The sequence below is a fragment of the Salvelinus sp. IW2-2015 genome, linkage group LG23 (assembly GCF_002910315.2).
Source record: "Salvelinus sp. IW2-2015 linkage group LG23, ASM291031v2, whole genome shotgun sequence".
NCBI classification, from domain to species: Eukaryota; Metazoa; Chordata; class Actinopteri; order Salmoniformes; family Salmonidae; genus Salvelinus; species Salvelinus sp. IW2-2015.
In genome coordinates this window covers 46624017-46641475 of record NC_036863.1, presented here as the reverse complement: position 1 = coordinate 46641475, position 17459 = coordinate 46624017, and the positions used below count along the sequence as shown (strand labels likewise).

At 43.5% G+C, this 17459-nt stretch overlaps 1 protein-coding gene and 3 non-coding genes across 4 annotated transcripts in view; all 4 read right to left on the bottom strand.

The window, feature by feature from the left end:
- Positions 1 to 342: 342 nt before the first annotated feature.
- trnas-gcu (transfer RNA serine (anticodon GCU)) lies at positions 343 to 423 on the bottom strand. The gene has a single exon. It is a non-coding gene; the product is annotated as a tRNA-Ser (tRNA).
- Positions 424 to 1431: 1008 nt separating this feature from the next.
- On the bottom strand, positions 1432 to 1513 carry trnas-gcu (transfer RNA serine (anticodon GCU)). Its single transcript has one exon. It is a non-coding gene; the product is annotated as a tRNA-Ser (tRNA).
- Positions 1514 to 3032: 1519 nt separating this feature from the next.
- trnas-gcu (transfer RNA serine (anticodon GCU)) lies at positions 3033 to 3114 on the bottom strand. The gene has a single exon. It is a non-coding gene; the product is annotated as a tRNA-Ser (tRNA).
- A 7928-nt stretch (positions 3115 to 11042) lies between these two features.
- Positions 11043 to 17459, bottom strand: part of LOC111950982 (mitochondrial import receptor subunit TOM40B) — a 32681-nt gene continuing 26264 nt past the window's right edge. The window contains 6 exon segments of the mRNA XM_070434677.1: positions 11043 to 11743; positions 11746 to 11817; positions 13038 to 13097; positions 13100 to 13139; positions 13474 to 13514; positions 13517 to 13571. Coding sequence (XP_070290778.1) covers positions 11481 to 11743; positions 11746 to 11817; positions 13038 to 13097; positions 13100 to 13139; positions 13474 to 13514; positions 13517 to 13571 — 531 coding nt within the window. The 3' untranslated portion in view covers positions 11043 to 11480.

The following is a 17459-nucleotide window of genomic DNA, read 5'->3' as shown; positions in this document are numbered from 1 at the left end:
AGCGTGGTCTACAGGCTTAGATTAAGTGTGGGAGGGTTTGTCGTTCAATCCCACCGTTGAGGTTGTCCTTGGTAGAGCTATTCTTCATACTGATCTTAATAGTTTGCTCTTAGGATTTGTGCAGGGATTCTGTATATTCATGTGGGGCGCCACTCGCAACGAGCAGAAAAACACATCTGATTTTGCGAAGATGTTTGTGTTTCCAATCCAGACCATGTAGTTCATCGGCTTCACCACTCGAGATGAATCCTTGCTTTCGGGCGGGTGGCAGTGGCCATCTTATCAGTGTTTGCGAGAGTCAAAATCTTCAATGCCATACAAAACAAAAGTTTTTTTGTGTACGGATGAGGATGGGATTCGAACCCATGCGTGCATAGCAAATGGATTAGCAGTCCATCGCCTTAAACCACTCGGCCACCTCTCTTTTCCTGCTTGTGGCAGTTGCCCCCACAACTGTAGTTGCTGTATTTAACCCTTGATTGAAATCAATGAAAGTTAAGCATAGCAATGCAGGGCCAGTGTCGATCCCATCGAGACATTTAACAAATTGTTTGTCAGCCGAGTGGTCTACAGTGCTTGATTAAGTGTGGGGAGGTTTCGGTTCAAATCCCACCGTTGAGGTTGCCTTGGTAAAGCTATTCTTCATTCCTGAATCTTATCAGTCGCTCTAGGATTGTGCAGGGATTCTATATTCATGTGGGGCCATGCAAGAGAAGAAAAAACATCTGTTTTGCGAAGATGTTTGTGTTCCAATCCACACATGTAGTTCATCGGCTTCACCACTCAGATACCAAGTCCTGTGCTTTCGCGGTGCAGTCGGGCCATCTTATCAGTGTTTGCGAGAGTCAAAATCTTCCAATGCCATACAACCAAAGTGTTTTTTGTGTGCACGATGAGGATGGGATTCGAACCCATGGTGTAAGCACAATGGATTAGCAGTCCATCGTTAACCACTCGCCACCTCATCCTTTTTTCCTGTTGTGGCAGTTGCCCCACAAACTGTAGTTGCTGTATTTAAACCCTTGATTGAAATCAATGAAAGTTAAGACATAGCAATTGCAGGGCCATGTGTCGATCCCATCGAGACATTTAACAAATGTGTTGTCAGCCGAGTGGGTCTACAGTCTTTGATTAAGTGTGGGAGGTGTCGGTTGAAATCCCACCGTTGAGGTTGCCTTGGTAAAGCTATTCTTCATCCTGAATCTTATCAGTTGCTCTAGATTGTGCAGGATTCTATATTCATGTGGGCCATGCAAGAGAAGAAAAACATCGTTTTGCGAAGATGTTTGTGTTCCAATCCACACATGTAGTTCATCGCTTCACCACTCAGATACCAAGTCCTGTGCTTTGCACGGTGGCAGTGGGCCATCTTATCAGTGTTGCGAGAGTCAAAATCTCCAATGCAATACAAACAAAAATTTTTTTCTTGCACGATGAGGATGGGATTCGAACCCATGCGTGCATAGCACAATGGTATTAGCAGTCCATCGCCTTAACCACTCGGCACCTCATCCTTTTTTCCTGCTTGTGCAGTTGCGCCCCACAAACTGTAGTTGCTGTATTTTAAACCTTGATTGAAATCAAAGAGAGTTAAGCATAGCATTGCAGGCCATGTGTCGATCCATCGACATTTAACAAATGTGTTGTCAGGCAGAGTGGTCACAGTGCTTGATTAAGTGTGGGGAGGTGTCGGCTTTCAAATCCCACGTTGAGGTTGCCCTTGGTAAAGCTATTCTTTCAATTCCTGAATCTTATCAGTCGCTCTAGGATTGTGCAGGGATTCTCTATATTCATGTGGAGCCATGCAGAGAAGAAAAACATCTGTTATTGCGAAGATGTTTGTGTTCCAACCACACATGTGAGTTCATCGCTTCACCACTCAGATACTCAAGTCCTGTGCTTTGCGGTAGGCAGTGCCATTTTATCAGTGTTTGCGAGAGTCAACATCTTCCAATGCCATACAAAAACAATTTTTTTTATGCGCCGATGAGGATGGGAATCAAACCTATGATGTAAAGCTCAATGGTGTTGCATCGCCTTACCTCTCAGCACCTCATCCCTTTTCCTGTTTGGCAGTTGCCCCCACAACTGTAAGTTGCTGTATTTAAACTGTGCTGTATCTCCACTGGCTTCTAGTTGAAGTCGCATCCGCTACAAGACCATGGCTTGCCTACGGAGCTGTTTGAGGGGAACGGCACCTCCGTACCTTTCAGGCTCTGATCAGGCCCGACCACACCCAAAACAAGGGCACTGCGTTCATCACCTCTGGCCTGCTCGCCTCACTACCTCTGAGGAGTACAGTTCACCGCTCACTCCCAGTCAAACTGTTCGCTGCTCTGGCCCCAATGGTGGAACAAACTCCCTCACGACGCCAGGTCAGCGGAGTCAATCACCACCTTCCGGAACACTGAAACCCCACTACTTAAGGAGATACCTAGGATAGGGATAAAGTAATCCTCCTACCCCCCCCTCCCCTTAAAAGAGTTAGATGCACTTTGTAAGGTAGGGTTGTTCCACTGGATATCATAAGGTGAGAATGCACCCAATTTTGTAAGTCGCTTGGATAAAGAGCGTCTGCTAAATGACGTTAAATGTAAATGTAAATGTAAACTGATTGAATCAATGAAAGTTAAGCATAGCAATTGCAGGCCATGTGTCGATCCCATCGAAGATATTTAACAAATGTGTTGTTCAGGCCAAGTGGTCTACAGTGCTTGATTAAGTGTGGGGAGGTTTCGGTTCAAAATCCCACCGTTGAGGTTGCCACTTGGTAAAGCTATTCTTCAATTCCTGAATCTTATCAGTCGCTCTAGGATTGTTGCGGATTCTATAATCATGTGGCGGCCATGCAGAGAAGAAAAAACATCTGTTTTGCGAAGATGTTTGTGTTCCAATCCACACATGTAGTTCATCGGCTTCACCACTCAGATACCAAGTCCTGTGCTTTCGCGGTGGCAGTGGGCCATCTTATCAGTGTTTGCGAGAGTCAAAATCTTCCAGTGCCATAAAAAACTAAATATTTTTGGTTCGGACGATGAGGATGGGATTCGAACCCATGCGTGCATAGCACAATGGATTAGCAGTCCATCGCCTTAACCACTCGGCCACCTCATCCTTATTTCTACTTGTGGCAGTTGCCCCCACAAACTGTAGTTGCTGTATGTAAACCCTTGATTGAAATATATGAAAGTTAGGCTTAGCAATTTAAATCAATGAAAGTGCAAGAGAATAAATAATAAATAACTAAATAAAGAAATAACTTTCGCAAAGAGGTTGTAGTTCCAGTTATCTCAATACTATATTATGACAGACCAGCTACATCTACTGTCTCTAATATATTATGACAGACCTGCTAGATCTACTGTCTCTACTATATTATGACAGACCGGCTAGATCTACTGTCTCTACTATATTATGACAGACTAGCTACATCTACAGTCTCTAATATATTATGATAGACCTGCTAGATCTACTGTATCATGTATATTATTGACAGACCAGCAATATCTACTGTGTCAATTATATTACGAAAGACAAGATAGATTTACTGTCTCTAGTATATTATGACAGACCAGCTAGATCTACTGTCTCAATAATTTTATGACAGACCAGCGACATCAACTGTCTCTATTATATTATGACAGACCAGCTAGATCTACTGTCTGTATTATATTACGAAAGACCAGCTAAATCTAATGTCTCTATTATATTATGACAGACCAGGCTAGATCTACTGTCTCTATTATATTGTGACAGACCAGCTAGATCTAATGCCTCAATTATATGATGACAGACCAGCTCTATCTACTGTCTCTATTATATTGTGACAGACCAGCTAGATCTACTGTCTCTATTATATTATGACAGACCAGCTACATCTACTGTCTCTATTATAATATGATAGACCAGCTAAATCTACTGTCCCAATTATATTATGACATACCAGCTAGATAAATTGTCTCTATTATATTAGGGCAGACTTGCTAGATCTACTGTCTCTTTTATATGATGACAGACCAGCTAGATCTACTGTCTCATGTATTTTACGAAAGACCAGCTATATTTACTGTCTCTATTACATTATGACAGACCAGCTTGATCGACTGTCTCTTCTATATTTTGACAGACCAGTTAGATCTATTATCTCTATTATATTATGACAGTCCAGCTACATCTACTTTCTCAATTATATTACGAAAGACCAGCTAGATTTACGGTATCTAGTATATTATGACAGACCAGCTAGATCTACTGTCTCAATTATATTATGGCAGACCAGCTAAATCTACTGTCTTTATTATATTACGACAGACCAGCTAGATCTACAGTCTCAATTAGATTATGACAGAGCAGCTAGATCTACTGTCTCTATTATATTATGACAGACCAGCTAGATCTATTGTCTCTATTATATTATGACAGACCAGCTACATCTACTTGTTAGGTTAGATTACTCGTTGGTTATTACTGCATGGTCAGAACTTGAAGCACAAGCATTTCGCTACACTCGCATTAATATCTGCTAACCATGTGCATGTGTCAGCATATGGTCTCACAAAGGGTCTGAGGATCTCATCTCGGTACCTAATGGCAGTCAGGCTACCTCTGGCGAGCACATGGAGGCCTGTGCGGCCCCACAAAGAAATGCCACCCCACACCAGACTGACCCACCGCCAAACCGGTCATGCTGGAGGATGTTGCAGGCAGCAGAACGTTCTCCACGGCGTCTCCAGACTCTGTCACGTCTGTCACATGTGCTCATGTGCTCAGTGTGAACCTGCTTTCATCTGTGAAGAGCACAGGGTTGTGTTGAGTGGCGAATTTGCTAATCTTGGTGTGTTCTGGCAAATGCCAAACGTCCTGCATGGTGCTGGGCTGTAAGCACAACCCCCACCTGTGGACGTCGGGCCCTCATACCACCCTCATTAGGAGTGCTGATTTGTGATAGATGCGCCTGGTGAGAAGATTACAAGATGTGATGGCAGACACATTGCATCATGGGTTGAGGGGTGCCGTAGCTTGGAGGGTCATATGTTCTTGCTAGGGATCCTATGCTCGAGCTTAGCTACCACGCTGTCCTATGACTAGCAGAAAAGCGAGGGTGCGGGATGGTTGCGTGGGGCTGGGTCAACAACACACCTCTTGTCTCGCCCCTCACTTTACACTAGACAGGTCATGCGAGGTCTGAGGACTTCTACGCAATCGTACTCTGAATGTACAACGTGACGGCTGACTCATTCACCATGCAGCTAAGACGCATCCACATGGCTCTGGACACTACGCTGACAGACAACAACGAAAACCTTTTGCACAGCTCGCATTGATGTGCACAATCCTGGATAACTGCACTACCTGAGCCACTTGTGTGAGGCTATGTGACTCCAGTCTCTGCACTCAACCACACAACACACCACTCAGAGCTGACGCACAGACGCCCAGTGCCAACATTCAACAAAGTTGGGACTTAATAAGCCCATCACAGCCACAGAGCAAAGCACAATAGGCACATCACGAGAAGTGTGGTTCATGTGTAGCTAACACTGACCAGTAGATAACTACGCACAGCTTATCTCTCACTCTATGGCAGCTGGTAGTCTTGCTATATCTGCCCACTATAATAAATCTTCACAAACCCAACTATCTCAGACTCACTATTTCACATAGTCGACCACAAACTGGCCCATGGTGACAAAATAAATTCACATATGTTCCATAACTGCCACACAAGACTGCACTCATCTGCTCCTGCCGTTAACGTGCGACAAAACTAGTATTCGCACAATCTCCAGTACTACAGAAAGCTGAATGATTGCGACCTCTGGAGTGATGTCTTGTCGTTACGTTTAGACTGATTATACGCATGTATATTCTCTGATTATTGAGGAGAGCTCAGATGTTGTCACCAACGTATGGAGGGTAATTCTTTTGTGTCTCGCGCTCTCTACTTTTATTTATCTCCATGCTACATGTACTCTCTAGAGATTTACTCAGGGTACCGATTCAGCAACTTAATAAGTAAGAGCCTAACATCGATTTTATCAAGCTTTACCTCTTATCGAGAGGACACGGTAGCGGAGCCAACAAACCATGGGGTAAACAAGCTTCACGACCACAAAACAGCAAATAAGGACATCTGGTAGAATACATTCAGTTGCTTCGTGGAGTTTACGAGCGTATTGCAACATGACTACACTAAGAGCGCGCAGCCACCGAAGTCGCAGACAAAGGACGCCCCAACGAGCAAGATAACCAAGATAGAAATTTATAAGCGGTAAGATAGGAGGGTGACCAGTCAAGGAATAAGATACGTATAGGATCGACTTAGTCGGGTGGAGAAGAGATGTCCCCAATACTCCAAGCCTATAACGCCATTTGCAAACTGTTGGAGTTTGTTACAGCAACTATGTGAGCTTATTACACTTTGTCCTGGGATTTCCTGTGGTCTATAGATGGAAGACTACTTAGGATGGAGTCTTGTGACAGCGTCAAAACAGCTTAACGAAGGCACCTAAGGGTAGGGCGGGATGTGCCGCCGACATTATGCTTACCTAGGACACGGTAGCGGAGCCCGCATCACCATAGTGCTGATCGCCTAAGGACTGATAGGGTAATGAGCGACGTTACAGCTCATTCAACTAACAGACACTTACGCAAGGTGATATCAGAGTGCTTATGGAGGCTAGATGGTCACGATTAACTCGGCATATACCACTACCATGTCGGGTCCTACTGCTTGGCGTGGGCTTGTGGGAAGGCGTCACATAGAGGGGAATATACAGGATTGCAAGATGTACAGGGTGAAGGTCGGTACCAGCTATACAATCAACCAGTTCGCGCTTTGAGTCAGTCATTAAAGTCGTATTCAAACCACTCCAGCACATTTCATGTGTTGAACACAAAAACTGAGTTAGGGGTATTGTGGGAACAGAATGTCTCCGGGAATCAGCACACACCAGTCATTCTTCATACATAATTGGTTACAGACAGATTAATTCACAGGTTACTAATCCTCACTGATAGTTGACAACAGAGAGAGGTTCCAAAGTCCGGGAACTACGACTAGAAGTCTTGGAACACCAGTGCACTATAGAAGATTGGCGATGGCTCGCACCATCTACTAAGCTAGGCTTGAGAGAACTATCCAGAGGAAGAGGAGTCCTTCACTCAGACATCAGCTAGGCCTCTATATAGAGAGAGCTGATCTAGAATCTGGATGTGAGACTGAGAGTAGCAATACATACTGGAGTCAATTGGAGGTGTACCTTGTGGGATGTTGAGTTCACATCGTAAGGCAGGATACCTTCAGATACGGTTGAAGTGCGGAGCTCGCAACTTATGACTGTTGCGAGAGCAATACATAGAGAGAGTTGGGTGGGAAAATGCGAAAAGAGCGACCTCAAAAAACAATTGTAGACTGCAATATAGTCTATGGTTATCCCTTGGGGGTAGCAGATTTCAAATGCATGGAAGGGAAGGACACGGTAGCAGGTGGTCAGTCCTCGCTCGGTACAACCAATACAGAGTCATAGCCCAAGTATAAACACCATGGGACCACGCAGCGCCATAGGACATGGGGAGGAGCCCCAACACAGTACGGCTGAGGAAACGGGATAGAGAGGAGCCCGCGCTAATCTCAGTGTTTTCTAGAGAAGTGAGAAGAGCTCACTTGTGGGTGGTGGAGCACCAAACGAGATGGCAAATCAATCCGAGAACAACAGCAAAGGACCTTGTGAAGATGCTGGAGGAAACAGTACACACAAGTATCTATATCACGAGTACAAGTCCTATATCGACACAACCTGAAGACTGTTTAGCAAGGAGAAACCACTGCTCCAAAACCGCCATAAAAAAGCCAGACTATGGTTTGCAACTGCAATGGGGCCAAAGATCGTACTTTTTGGAGAAATGTCCTCTATTCTGATGAAACAAAAATAGAAGTTGGGCATATGACCATCGTTATGTTTGGAGGAAAAAGGGGGAGGCTTGCAAGCCGAAGAACACCATCCCAACTGTGAAGCAGGTGATGGCAGCATCATGTTGTGGGGGTGCGTTGCTGCAAGAGGGGCTGGTGCACTTCACAAATAGATGGCATCATGAGGTAGGAAAAATATGTGGATATATTGAAGCAACACTTCAAGACATCAGTCAGGAGTTAAAGCTTGGTCGCAAATGGGTCTTCCAAATGGACAATAACCCAAGCATACTTCACAAGTTGTGGCAAAATGGTTAGGACAACAAAGTCAGGTACTGGAGTGGCCATCACAAAGCCCTGACCTCAATCCTATAGACCATTTGTGTGCTGAACTGAAAAAGCGTGTGCGAGCAAGGAGGCCTACAAACCTGAGTCAGTTCACCAGCTCTGTCAGGAGGAATGGGCCAAAATTCACCCAACTTATTGTTGGAGAGCTTGTGGAAGGCTACCTGAACGGGCTTACCCAAGTTAAACAATTTAAAGGCAATGCTACCAAATACTAATTGAGTGTATGTAAACTTCTGACCCACTGGGAATGTGATGAAATAAATAAAAGCTGAAATAAATAATTATCTCTAATATTATTCTGACATTTCACATTCTTAAAATTAAGTGGTGAGCCTAACTGATCTAAAACAGGGACTTTTTACTGGGATTAAATGTCAGGAAATGTGAAAAACTGAGTTTAAATGCATTTGGCTAAGGTGTATGTAAACTTCTGACTTCAACTGTACATTGTCATGGGAGTCTCAGCTTTGATGCACATATCTTAAATGGAGCCCCAACATGTATTAGTTTGAACATTAAGTATAAATACATTATGGTATTACAGTATATAGTATAAATACAGTAAATTATGGGGAATGGGAGGTGAGGTGCATTATGGAGGATGGGAGATGCATTATGGGGGATGGGAGGTGCATTTTGGGGGATGGGAGGTGCATTTTGGAGGTGCATTATGGGGGATGGGAGATGCATTATGGGGATGGGAGGTGCATTATGGGGGAGGTGAGCTGCATTATGGGGGAGGTTCATTATGGGGGCTGGGAGGTGCATAATGCATCAAGATATTTTATATTTTACCCCAAAAAATATCTTGAAATAAGATAAATCACTTGTATTATTCATTTTGGGGGAGGTTAAAATAAAATAAAAATTCTGCCAATGAGGTTAGCCAATTTATCTTGGTAAGAAAACAAAAAACACATTTTAAGTGATTTATCCCTCAATATAATGAAACAAATCTTGATGCAAGATATTTAGGCTTGCTTAGAAATCACTTCAATGTTTTTGAGGTTTTTACATGGCATTGCAGATTTTATTTGTAGACAAAACATTGTGGACAAAACATTACGAACACCTGCTCTTTTCCATGACATAGACTGACCAGGTTAATCCAGGTGAAAGCTATGATCCCTTATTGATGTCACTTGTTAAATCCACTTCAATCAGTGTAGATGAAGGGGAGGAGACAGCTTAAAGGAGGATTATTAAGTCTTGAGTCAACTGAGACATTCAGAGGGTGAATGGGCAAGACAAAATATTTAAGTTCCGATTTGTTTCAAGAATTGCTAAGATGCTGGGTTTTTAAAGCTCAACAGTTTCCCGTGTGTATCAAGAATGGTCCACTACCCAAAGGATATCCCGCCAACCTGACATAACTGGGAATTATTTGAGTCAACATTGGCCAGCATCCATTGGAACGCTTTTGACACCTTAAGTCCATGCCCCAACGAATTGAGGCTCTTATGAGGTCAAAAGGCGGGAATAGGGGGTGCAACTCAATATTAGGAAGGTGTTCTTAATATTTGGTCAATTCAGTGTATAATATAATAATATCTCCTGCTCCTGGGCTTGTGGAGGTTGAGATCATTCTGTCTGGCCGTTATCTCTAGAGATCAATATGTCTGGCCATTATCTCTAGAGATCATTCTGTCTGGCCGTTATCTCCAGAGATCATTCTGTCTGGCCGTTATCTCCAGAGATCATTCTGTCTGGCCGTTACTCTAGAATCATTTTTTTTTTTTTTTTTTCGTCTGGCCGTATCTCCAGAGATCATCTGCTGGCCGTTATCTCTAGAGATCTTTCTGTCTGGCCGTTATCTCTCAGAGATCATTCTGTCGGCCGTTATCTTCAGAATCATTCTGTCTGGCCGTTATCTCGAAGATCATTCTGTCTGGCCGTTATCTCCAGAGATCATTCTGTCTGGCCGTTATCTCCAGAGATCATTATGTCTGCCGTTATCTCCAGAGATCATTCTGTTCTGGCCGTTATCTCCAGGATCATTATGTCTGGCCGTTATCTCCAGAGATCATTCTGTCTGGCCGTTATCTCTAGAGATCATTCTGTCTGGCCGTTATTCCAGAGATCATTCTGTCTGGCCGTTATCTCCAGAGATCATTCTGTCTGGCCGTTTATCCACAGAGTCATTCTGTCTGGCCGTTATCTCAGAAGATCATTCTGTCTGTCCCGTTATCTCCAGAGATTGCATTCTTCTGGCCGTTATCTCCAGAGATCATTCTGTCTGGCCGTTATATCCAGAGATCATTCTGTCTGGCCGTAATCCAGAATCATTCTGTCTGGCCGTTATCTCTAGAGGGCCCACAGTTCTCAACATCTGTTTTACTCTAGAGGGTCCCACATAGAGTACAAATACATTATGATATTACAATATATAGTATACATAGAGTACGTTATGTGGGAAGGGAGGTGCATTATGGGTGATGGAGTGTGAGATACATTATGGGGATGGGAGGTGAGGTGCATTATGGATGATGAAGGGTGAGGTGCCTTATGGTGGATTGGAGGTCAGGGTGCATTGTGGTGATGGAGGGTGAAGTGCATTATGGGGATGGGTGGTGAGGTGCATTATGGGGATGGGAAGTGAGGTGCATTAGGGTGTGAGCGTGAATTATTAGTGGGGGATGTGAGGTGAATGCATGGTGGAGGGGGGTGAGATGCATTATGGGGATGGGGAGTAGTGCATTATGGAGGATGGGAGGTGAGCACAGGAGGTTGGTGGTACCTTACTTGGGGAGGGCGGTTCGTGGTAATGGTGGAGCGGATCATTAGAATGGAATCAAATACATCAAACACATGGTTTGAGTCCAGCCATTACTATGAGCTGTCCATTATGCATTATGAGGTGTGGGGGAGTCATAGAGAATGATAGAGACCTCTAGTGGCCAAAAGGTCGTATTACATGGCCAGCGCCATTGATGGATTCCACCATTTTAATGTAGTCAACTGGGTGCGACTTCCAACTTTATTGTCTGATCCTCCTGATGAACCTATTGAGCCATGTTTAACTGGGTCATCAGGAGGGATCAGCCAACCGTTTAAGAAGAGAATGTACTACTTCAAAATGGCCATGGCTGTGTCAATGAAGAATGTCACAGATAATAAAATGAGTCGTCTATCGCTCTCTATGTGTGGAGCTGACATCTCGTGAGTCCGTCCAGTTCAGGTTTTTCAAACAGGAAGTGATGTAACAGTTGCCATATGATCGCTAGGGAGAACTTCTTGCTGCACCATTTTCTTCCTCCAAAACAGGAACGCCGTTTCCACAAGGCCACAGGGCTAGGGGAGGCATGTGAGGGAGTCCCTTCTGTAGAGGGCTGTGGGTGTTGTAGTCTAGCCCACATTGATTCCCACCCCACCTGCACACAGATACGCCACGGTAAGTACACACTACCACCACCGTCACAACCAAAACAACAACACCATCCCCCACCTGCAGTTTGTCACCACGTGGATTAACGAAGGCTCCATCAGCAGTGTAGCAGGAGAGGGAGACAGACTCTTCTCCAGTACTCCTCCAATATTACACCTACTGTTAACCATGCCTACACCACACACACAACACACACACACACACACACACACACACACACACACACACACACACACACACACACACACACCACACACACACACACACCACACACACACACACACACAACACACACAGGCTGCAGTCAACATTTGTCATCAGAAATACATATTTTCCAGTGGAGGCTGTTGAGGGAGGACAGCTCATAATAGTTCTGGAACAAAGCGAATGGAATACATCAAGTATTTGATACCATTCCACTCATTCTGCTCGAGCCATTACCATGAGACCGTCCTCCCCAATTAAGGTACCTGTGATATTTACATAATACCCCACACCCTCCCACACCACTCACCTCTGAACACCATGTTAGCCCTGGTATTACCTCTGAACACCATGTTAGCCTCTGTAGTTACTCTGAACACCATGTTAGCCTCTGTACTTCCTCTGAACACCATGTTAGCCTCTGGTAGTTACCTCTGAACACCTGTTACCTCTGGTAGTTACCTCTGAACACCATGTAGCCTCTGAACCATGTTAGCCTCTGGTAGTTACCTCCGACACCCGTCTGGTAGTTACCTCTGAACACCATGTTAGCCTCTGGTAGTTACCTCTGAACACCATGTTAGCTCTGTAGTTACCTCTGAACAGCCATGTTAGCCTCTGGTAGTTACCTCTGAACCCGAGTTGCCTCTGGTAGTTACCCTCTGAACACCATGTTAGCCTTCGGTAGTTAACTCCGAACACCATGTTAGCCTCTGGTAGTTACCTCTGAACACCATGTTAGCCTCTGGTAGTTACACTCCGAAACACCATGTTAGCCTCTGTAGTTAACTCCGAACAACCATGTTAGCCTCTGGGTATTACCTCTGAACACCATGTTAGCCTCTGGTAGTTACCTCTGAACACCATGTTAGCCTCTGGTATTACCTCTGAACACCATGTTAGCCTCTGGTAGTTACCTCTGAACACCCATGTTAGCCTCTGTGTAGTTCCTCTGAACACCATGTTAGCCTCTGGTAGTTACCTCTGAACACCATGTTAGCCTCTGGTAGTTACCTCTGAACACCATGTTAGCTCTGGTAGTTACCTCTGAACACCATGTTAGCCTCTGTACTTCCTCTGAACACCATGTTAGCCTTCTGAACACCATGTTAGCCTCTGTAGTTACCTTGAACACCTGTTAGCCTCTGGTAGTTACCTCTGAACACCATGTTAGCCTCTGGTAGTTACCTCTGAACACCATGTTAGCCTCTGGTAGTTCCATCTGGTACCCGAAGGAGGCCGTCGTTCCTGGGTCCTCGTACTGGCCTCAAACTCTACCCCCACCTGGATCTACACACACACAACACACACACACACACACACACACACACACACACACACACACACACACACACACACACACACACACACACACACACACACACACACACACACACACAACACACACACACACACACACACACACACACACACTTGTTGGAAGGTATTGACAAACAGCCCACCTAGTGGTAGTCTGGTAGTAATAGTCTGGTGTGGTCTGGTGTGTCTGGTGTGGTATGTCTGATCTGGTGTGGTCTGATCTGGTCTGGTGGGGTGTGTGTTAGTGTGTTGAGTGTGTCTAGTGTGTGTGTGTGTGTGTGTATTTGTGTTTGTCAATGTGTACCTGTTTGTTAGCTCTATGGTAGTAGCTGGCGTGAGCTCCTCTTTCCCAGCATTCAGTGTCGCCACCCAGTTAGGACCTGACGTAGAATCACAAAGAATCTACTAGATCAGTCTGACGTAGAATAACACAGAATAAACTAGATCAGACAGTCTAAGGTAGAATAACACAGCATAAACTAGATCAAACCGTCTGACGTAGAATCACAGAAATATACTAGTGTGGTGTGTGTGATAATGTGTGTCTATATAATGTGTGTATATATAAAATGTGTACATAGTGGCCAAAGTTTTGAGAATGACACAAATATAAATTTTCACAAAGTCTGCTGCCTCAGTTTGTTATGAAGGCAATTTGCATATACTCCAGAATGTTATGAAGAGTGACCCAAAAAATGTCCAGCAAGCGTCAGGACCGTCTCCTAAAGTTGATTCAGCTGTGGGATCGGGCACCACCAGTACAGAGCTTGCTCAGGAATGGCAGCAGGCAGGTGTGAGTGCATCTGCACGCACAGTGAGGGTAGACTTTTGGAGGATGGCCTGGTGTCAAGAAGGGCAGCAAAAAGCCAATTCTCTCCAGGAAAACATTAGGGACAGACTGATATTCTGCAAAAGGTACAGGGATTGGACTGCTGAGGACTGGGGTAAAGTCATTTTCTCTGAATCCCCTTTCCGATTGTTTGGGGCATCCGGAAAAAAGCTTGTCCGAGAAAGACAAGGTGAGCGCTACCATCAGTCCTGTGTCATGCCAACAGTAAAGCATCCTGAGACCATTCATGTGTGGGTTGCTTCTCAGCCAAGGGATTGGGCTCACTCACAAATTTGCCTAAGAACAAGAATGGTACCAAATGTGGTGGCATTTTTCTGCTTTACCAAATGAGGAGAGTTACAAACTACAACCAGTCAGATTTATACTTAAACTACATATTTTTATAATAATAAGCTTTAGCATTTGATTTTCAACAATTCACTATTTCTAATGAACCGTTGAGAAGTACCAACAGAAAAATACAAAGATCTTTTATAGCCAAGATACACCCCTCTCAACTTACATGACGAACCACAGATCTTAGGAACTGTTCACAAAGAAATACTTTTTCTTGAGAAAGGAGTATCCCTTAGCCAGATAACGATAATTAATAGCGAATGTTGAGTTTGGTCCCTCAGACGAGGTTCTAATCTCGTTCCTGGTACTTCATAGTACAAAAACACCAACTCATCCAATGGCATATATCAATGATCAACTCTAGATACCCCCATCTCAAGTACACCCCACTCCTGGACAAGCTCACTGAGGGGAGTGAGCCTCTAGGTCATACACTATCCCAGGATAAGTGTAAGATCAGAGATGACATACAATGTTTCCAGACACTGCCATACACCTCCCCCCAGTGGGAAAAGGAGGGAGTGACTGGCGCACAGACAAGTAATTGGTTCCCCATTAATCACGCCATCCCTTCACATGGTTTAAGAATAGGTAAAGACACATTCACATATGAAGACAATGTTCCATTCTGTCCTCTTCCCTTTCTGATATTCTGCATAGCACCAGGGACATGTGAAAGACAAGCCTGACCTCTCCCCTCTCTGGGCCCCAAGTGACTGAGCCCCAGCTTAGGGAAAAGTGCAACTGCCAACAGTATAGTCCAAAAGGATACATTCTAATGACAAGTATATCACATTAGCATATTATGCAAATAAAACATCTTAATTATCTATGTTACCCAACAAATTCTGATTCATCCGCCACAACACATCCTCAGAGAGCAACTTCTCCCAACCACCCAGGAACAGTTTGGTGACGAACAATGCCTTTTCCAGCATGATGGAGCACCTTGCCATAAGGCAAAAGTGATAAATAAGTGGCTCGGGGAACAAAACAGATATATCTGCCATAAATATCTAAATACACTAAAGCAGCAAACTTTGTGGAAATTAATATTTGTGTCATTCTAAAAACTTTTGGCCACGACTGTATATATAATGTGTGTATATATAATGTGTGTATATATAATGTGTGTCTATATAATGTGTGTCTATATAATGTGTGTCTATATAATGTGTGTATATATAATGTGTGTATATACAGTACCAGTCAAAAGTTCGGACACATACTACTTTATTCTCAATATTTTCTACATTGTAGAATAATAGTGAAGACATCAAAACTATGAAATAACACATATTAATCATGTAGTAAACAAAAAAGTGTTAAACAAATCAAAATATAATTTAGATTTCAGATTCTTCAAAGTAGCCACCCTTTGCCTTGACAACAGCTTTGCACACTCTTGGCATTCTCTCAACCAGCTTCACCTGGAATGCTTTCCCAACAGTTTGAAGGAGTTCCCACATATGCTGAGCACTTGTTGGCTGCTTTTCCTTCACTCTGCGGTCCAATTCATCCCAAACCATCTCAATTGGGTTGAGATTGGGTGATTGTGGAGGACAGGTCATCTGATGCAGCACTCCATCACTCTCCTTGTTCAAATAGCCCTTACACAGCCTGGAGGTATGTTTGATCATTGTCCTGTTGAAAAACAAATGATAGTCCCACTAAGCGCAAACCATATGGGATGGCTTATCGCTGCAGAATGCTGTGGTAGCCATACAGCTTAAGTGTGCATTGAATTCTAAATAAATCACTAACAGTGTCACCAGCAAAGCACCCCCACACCATCACACCTCCTCCTCCATGCTTCACGGTGGGAACCACACATGCAGAGATCATCTGTTCACCTACTCTACATCTCACAAAGACACGGCAGTTGGAACCAAACATCTCAAACTTGGACTCATCAGACCAAAGGACAGATTTCCACCAGTCTAATTTTTATTATTTTATTAGAATCCCCATTAGCTAACGCTGTAACGCTAACTAATCTTCCTGGGGTCCAAAACCAATTAACAAGACATTACAAACAACCACAAATCAAGACTTCACAAACATTCAACGAGTAAACAATACTGATCATTAAAATACCTGACAGGAAACACATTTAACATTCAGTTGATACTTTTTATTTCACATTAGATATACCATATAACTGGACAGTACTCTAAGTGTGATAGGACCAGGGATTGATCATTTAACTGGACAGTACTCTAAGTGTGATAGATCCAGGGATTGACCATATAACTGGACAGTACTCTAAGTGTGATAGGACCAGGGATTGACCATATAACTGGACAGTACTCTAAGTGTGATAGGACCAACCAATTCAACTGGGGATCACTCAGTAGAAGTATTTTAACCAATTTCAACGGATCATCAGTCAGCTTAATCTTTAACCAATTTCAACTGGGGATCATCAGTAAGCGTATATCTTTAACCATTTCAAACTGGGGATCATCAGTAAGCGATATATCTTTAACAAATTTCAACTGGGGACATCAGTAAGCGTATATCTTTAACCAATTTCAACTGGGGATCATCAGTAAGCATATATCTTTAAACCAATTTCAACTGGGATCATCATAAGCATATATCTTAACCAATTTCAACTGGGATCATCAGTAAGCATATTCTTTAACCAATTTCAACTGGGATCATCAGTAAGCATATATCTTTAACCAATTTCAACTGGGATCATCAGTAGCACTATATCTTTAACCAATTTCAACTGGGATCATCAGTAAGCATATATCTTTAACAATTTCAACTGGGATCATCAGTAAGCGTATCATCTTTAACCAATTTCAACTGGGGATCATCTACAAAAGCGTATATCTTTAAACCAATTTCAACTGGGGATCATCAAGCGTATATCTTTAACCATATTTCAACTTGGATCAGTCAGTAAGCGTATATCTTAACCAATTTCAACTGGGGATCATCAGTAAGCATATCTTTAACAATTTCAACTGGGGATCATCAGTAAGCATATATCTTTAACCAATTTCCAACTGGGGATCATTCAGTAAGCATATATCTTGCTGAAGCGCCGTACTCGTAGAATCCCTTCTTGCATGCTGGAAACCCGTTATCAA